At 41.0% G+C, this 5,934-nt stretch overlaps 1 protein-coding gene across 3 annotated transcripts in view; it reads left to right on the top strand.

Moving 5' to 3' along the window:
* The window catches only part of LLPH (LLP homolog, long-term synaptic facilitation (Aplysia)), a 6,323-nt gene extending 1,016 nt beyond the window's left edge, over positions 1 to 5,307 (top strand). The window contains exons 2-3 of one of the 3 annotated variants that reach the window (XM_010561728.1): positions 116 to 298; positions 3,733 to 5,307. In XM_010561728.1, the coding sequence (XP_010560030.1) occupies positions 118 to 298; positions 3,733 to 3,896 (345 nt within the window). In that variant the 5' untranslated portion in view covers positions 116 to 117 and the 3' untranslated portion in view covers positions 3,897 to 5,307. Of the gene's footprint in view, positions 1 to 109; positions 299 to 3,732 lie in introns of all 3 variants that reach the window. The other 2 variants (XM_010561726.1, XM_010561727.1) reach the window with 2 other exon arrangements.
* The last annotated feature ends 627 nt before the right edge of the window (positions 5,308 to 5,934 follow it).

Raw genomic sequence — 5,934 nt, 5'->3', positions numbered from 1 at the left:
GGCGGGGGGGAGGAGAGGGCGGGAGACCCCCGCCTCGTCCGCGCGCTGTGAGGGCGGCAGCCGAGCTGACGGCGCCGGCTTCCCCCTCACCGACTGCCTCTTGGCTCCCCTCAGGACATGGCGAAGAGCCTGAGGAGCAAATGGAGGAGGAAGATGCGGGCGGAGAAGAGGAAGAAGAACGCGCCCAAGGAGCTGGAGAGGCTGAAGAAGATCCTGGGAGCCAAGGCGGACGTCGTTATGGAGGAGGTCAAGGAGGTGGCGACCGTGCTGCCCGCCGAGAAGGTCCTCCAGCCGGGGGGTGAGTCGGGCTCGCTCGGCGCTGGGCGGCGCTGGAGGGACGGAGGGGGGGGGCCCGGCCGGCAGAGCCGACCAGGCCCCGCGGGAGGCCCGGCTGCCCGCCCCGGGCTGCCCGAGGCCTGCCCTGCCCTGCCCTGGGTGCCCGGCCCTCTAGTCCTCCCCCCGCCCCCGGTCACGTTTCTAGCGTGTTTTTTTAACTATACCAGGGTTTTTTTCCTGTTGCGATCACCCCGGCGCAGGGACGTCCTGCGGTATTCCTCATTAGCGTTCCTGAGGCTTTCGCCGTCGTGATCGGACGCAGCGTTGTTCCGGGTCGAGAATAGTGATTTGGAAAACCAAATCTTTATCTTTTAAAGCCAAAAGGTGCTATTAAATCACTGAATCTGGTCATTTCACAACATCACCTTCCGTATTACATCCACTCGCTTGTGGAACGAGCTTATTGACTTAAAGTATGTAGTATCTTGTAGAGAGGCGTCTCTCTGAAGATAGGTGAGCGAGGATTCATCACTTAGCAGTTTTTCCAATCATAGCATTTTATTTGCGGTTAAACAGGAGATAGGATATAATTTTCCTCCTAGTTTAAGGAGGATGCAAAATACATAAAAGTTGGACCTAAATCTGAAGTAATTTTGTAGAGATTTTATCAAGAGGACAGTGACTTTTCTTTTTCCTTTTTAAACATACTGTGTCAAGGTAGGGGGAGTAGGGACCCTGGGTTTATGTGCTAGTTAATGCTGCACTGCACATGGTACAGGAGTGGGTGGCATTACCTGGGTACAGATAATGCCATCTTCCTCTCTGTTCCTTGAACAGGATGTAATCTGTAAAGGAAGTAGCCCAGAAAATGGGAACAAAGGTTTTAAATAGCTACATATTGGACAGGAGTCAGAAAGACACCTTCGCTTTCCAAAACTGCAGTCTAAGCTAAATCATAGTCCTTTTTTCTTTTCCAATTTATGCCAGTTAAGCTGTTACGGTATTGCTGATACAAGCTTTTTATGTGGCATGCAGAAGTCTCTTGAGACACCACAGTGGGGATATAGAATAATGCTAGTAATCACTGTCAGTTGCACAGCCGGTTTTGTCAGTGTTTCAGAAATTAGGAAAGACAGGGAAGTGTTGTGAAGTTGAATAGCAGAGCCTGTAAACTATATTGAAAATGGAATGCTATATAAAAATACTTGCCCAATTAAAGGTAGCTTAGAGTATAATTTGTAATTTTATCCGTGGTTCTGATTTGTCCCATAAACCAGATGTAAAAGTTGTTCTTTATGGGATTGTTAGGATTGAATTGCCAGAATGTTTTGGGACGTGGTCAGCCTTCTGATATTGATGCTGAAGCTGGAGGAAACATCATTGTCTTAAATCTAGTTTCTGAAGGAAATGCCTGGTTATCTGTCATTCTGGCACCCCCTTCCAACTCTGCTGGCAACTTTTCTACAAGTGGCCAGTTTCACTCAGCCTTTGTAGAGAGATAGCAGCTTCAGAAATACCTAAGTGTGTATATATATATATATTTCACAAAACAACTACAAGTTTTGTGAAAATAATGGTGTCTTGAGAGGACTGTTCAACACTAACTGTTTGTGGACACAAGGGAGTTCACATTGCAAAATGTTGCGTGGGACTGAAGTAGCTGAAGGCTTCTTCCAGAATATGCACTTTCCATAGACAGGTGAATAATTTTCCAGCCTAAGAAAGTATATAGGTCTGTTAGGGATGTTTTCCTGTGGTACTTTAAGGTATTTTTCACAGAACACTGTGAATTTTTTTTCTTCCTAGTTTTTGTTGTTAAGAAAAAAAATAATGGAAGGTCTGGCTAGCCCTTGGTCAAAAATGGTTTTGTAGCTGTTTTTAAAACTTTGTGGGTGCGCACTTTATTTTTCAAGGTAGTCGTATCCATTGAGTCTGGTTCAATTGCCTACTTTTATAGATTTTTTTTTTTTTCCTTGGTCCTTTTCTCTTTGCCTTTAACCCCTTTGATAGGTTTTCTTTATGTCCTTGGACCACTTCTGTTCAGTAGATTTGTTCCTGTTACTGATTCCTACAGCATCCTTGAGATTGCAAAGTATGACAAAAACGTTGTGCTATGTGAACAGCTGGTATTTTTTGTCCAGGAGTGTTTCTTTGTTTAGTTAATACTGCAGCTGACATTTGTTGTGGATGTGCTTTTTTGCAGTCAAAATTCACGTAACAGATTAACCTCAATCATATGATAGGACAGGAATCGGAGAAGCTTACGTAGAGTTGGTTTTCTTGGGGTGTTGGTTTTTGTTGTGTGGTGTTGTTGGAAGCCCTCCCTCCTTCTGTGGCATTTAGAAAACAACGCTGTTAAGAAGACCTCATCTTGTGTTTCTCTGATGTCTCAGGAGGCTTCTGGAGCTGGGACTTTTTTGCTGCCTGTCCCATGCTGGCTCAGCCTTTGGTTGTGCCAGCAGGCAGTAGGTCCCTGTGCTGATTCTCTGCTGACCGCCAGTATTTGTATCCCAACTTCAGGGCTCCCTAAGCACATCTCTGTGGTGCAGATCCCTGTAGACTATTGGCATGCTTCAACTATTGAAGCAGCATGTTGGCTTTTTTACTCATGAACTTTGTCTCCCAGCAGCAGACAGGCATAACAGAAAAAAGTCTTTTTTCCTCTCTGTAAAAGCTCGTGATAAAGCTTTTAGAGGTGCACATGGATGGTTTGGAAACAAGGTTGAAATTAAATAGCAGAGCACCATTCAAATCTATACTTAACAAGGTGTTCCCCTTGTAGCCTTGTTGTCTCCCCGAGGCATGAGGTTCATGTGGTATTAGCTAGCTGGGGACACCGGTTTTGGCAGTGACCCATGTCACAGGCAGTCTTCCTGATCCTAGAGATTAATCCTCTATTTCTGTCTCTAAATATATTAGACTTGACTTTGTGCTCGCTTTTTGAAGCAAATGTGGCATCAGTGGCTCATGCTTTGTACAGTCATTGTATTTCACCTTTTCTCTTTATTCTTCTCTTTACCTGTCTTCATCTTCCACTCAATTTAATTTAATTTTTTAGAACAGATCTAAAACATCACATCATAAAAAGTGTTTAATTGTGTGTATGTTTCAGTAAGCCTATGGCTTCCTGTATGGTTGCAGCATTTGATGGAGACCACACACAATGTTTTTAGACACAGTATTGGAACAGATGGCAGACTAAAGAATAAGGTGCTTTGCCCAGACATGGGCCTTTAGGGAAAATTCTGCATATTTACTGTCAGGTGTTGAAGTTCCTGGGTTGCAGTTGTATTGGTTTGGAAAGCGCTTTCTGTGTGTAAAGCCTTCAGCTCTCTACATACAAATACTTCTGTGCATAGGGATATTTTTGTATTGTTTTTGTGAATCTAGTAATAAAATAGCTTCTATGAAGCTGATTCATGCATTTTACTCACTATAAATACCTTTCTCTTTCAGATGACTGCAAAATGGACATAGATAATAAACGAAACAAAAAAACTCTTCTAGACCAGCATGGACAGTACCCAATATGGATGAATTCCAGGCAGAGAAAGAAGCTGAAGGCACAGCGTGTTAAGGGGAAAAAAAAATCAAAATTGGCCAAAGGCCTAGTCTGGTAAAATCAGAATTTTGTAAGATCGTTAATATTTTAGTCACAAAATAAATATCCCAAATAAGTACATCATATTTTTGTGCTTGGCCACCGACTATAATTTGTTGCGTTGTGTGAACTTTTGAAGGGACTGTTAGGCCAGCAAATGATGAAAGCAATATCAATTTGATGTCTGCCGAACTTTAAAAAAAAAAAAAAAAATTACAAAAAGCAAGCTGAGTGCCTTTGAATAGACTTAAGTTTCTGTGGTTATCTGTTTTCTTGAGGGGGGAGGGTCTTCAGGTTTTATATTGTGAGTGCTGAAAATGCTAAAGGAAATCCTAAAAGTAATGAAACTGTAAATGTTTTTTGTACTGTGGTCTTTGTCAATGTAACTTGTCTTTTACTAAATTTAACCAAAGAATTCTGTAAACTCACCATATCCTTTAAATTCTTCTGTAAAATTACTTTTGCTGTGCTGATTTGTGTGGCTTTTAACATCTGGTAATTAACGAAAACAGGCTTTTAAAGTGTAACTTAAAAGAGATTATACAGTGAAATCAACACCAAGGCTTCATGAAACTTCTGTAAGTAAAAAGGCAAAGTGTCAGTCTGACTTCAGTTCGCAAAGAGAAAGTTGTTGGAACAAAGAGGTATTTCACTGCTGTCTGTAACTGAAATAGTGTAGGAACTAAATAACTGAAAGTGAAACTGATTCTTTTACTATTAATATGAGAGAATGAAAATGCACAGATTGGAAATAAGATAGTTTTATTTAAGACATTTTCCAAGTTTTAGTAAAGTAAATGAGAATTTACTTTTCCATATGTATTTTCAGTAGCCTTTTATTCCTCTTAAAATGGTATTCATCTATCATGCTTTACAATGTGGGCATAGGATAAAATATTGCACGATTGCATAACAGATGCCATTTATATGTGATTAGCTACAGTTGGTTGCATATTACTCGGCAGTAACATGTGATGACAGATGCAAGAATTAGTTGCCCTGAAAGCTTGTGTTTTTAAAATGTCTCTCATTTCAAGGATGGAAATAATTACAGTACCAGTCCTGCAGTATGTTGCCTGTTGGTACCGTTCATTGATACAGAGTATAACCTTTGTCCAGCTTCATCGGAGATGGGATCCACCTTCTATAATTGCCCACAAATTGTGATATGTGTCTGTTGTGATAACTTGGGCATAGGAAGTAGGGTTTATTCTTTTAAAAGTAATTACACTAGCTTATACTGTGCTAAAATCCACTGGGAAGAGCTCAACCTGGTAGAAAACTTAGTTTTTCTGGAAAAATACAGTGGGGTTTTTATTATTATTGTTAGGGGAAAAGTATTCTGTTGCTTGGGTAAAGAACTACAAAGGTGTTGGAGGAAATACCAATGCATCTTCTGTTTTCACATACATTGACAGTTAATGGGACTTGGTAAGATGCATAGATCAAAGTTTATTGAATTGTATGCCATTTCTACCTTTGTACTTGAAAAATAATTCCATTAAGTTGATAATACCCCTGCTAAAAAACAGTTACTTCTCTTAATTCATTCAGATTAGTACTACTTCAAAATTGATTGATATGGAGGAAAGTGTTCTTTAAGGTTCATAATTATGTTTATCCAGAAATGGAATGGAATGAACAGTCAGTTTGTATTGCTTTACTATTTTAATGACGTAGGCTGTATTTTGCTTAATGTGTGCCTTGGGGAGTCATGGAGGGGAGCTTCTTGCATTTAAGTGCTAACAATTTGGGGTTTTTTTTTCTGTAGAGTAAGCACAGTGCTATTTTTGACATGCTTGTTTGTAAATCAGATTACTTTCAAGCAGCTGCTGGTGGGAAAGCAGACTGCTTTTCTTGAGTAGAGATAATCAAACCGGCAACGTACTCCCATTTAAACGTACGGCTTCAGAGTCAGTTTATTTTCATTCTTTAGGTGCACAGCCATGCTCTGAGTCTCATCTTAATCAAGGCTGCCACTGCTGTACTTGCCTTACCCTCTCCTCTCTCTGGAGTTGCTCCAGTTCTGCCCCTGCTCCTTCCTCTAAGAGAAAATG

The sequence above is a fragment of the Haliaeetus leucocephalus genome, unplaced genomic scaffold (assembly GCF_000737465.1).
Source record: "Haliaeetus leucocephalus isolate CR32 unplaced genomic scaffold, Haliaeetus_leucocephalus-4.0 Scaffold151, whole genome shotgun sequence".
Classification (NCBI taxonomy): domain Eukaryota; kingdom Metazoa; phylum Chordata; class Aves; order Accipitriformes; family Accipitridae; genus Haliaeetus; species Haliaeetus leucocephalus.
Note: the sequence above shows the minus strand (reverse complement) of the source record. Positions and strands in the feature narration are given on the sequence as shown.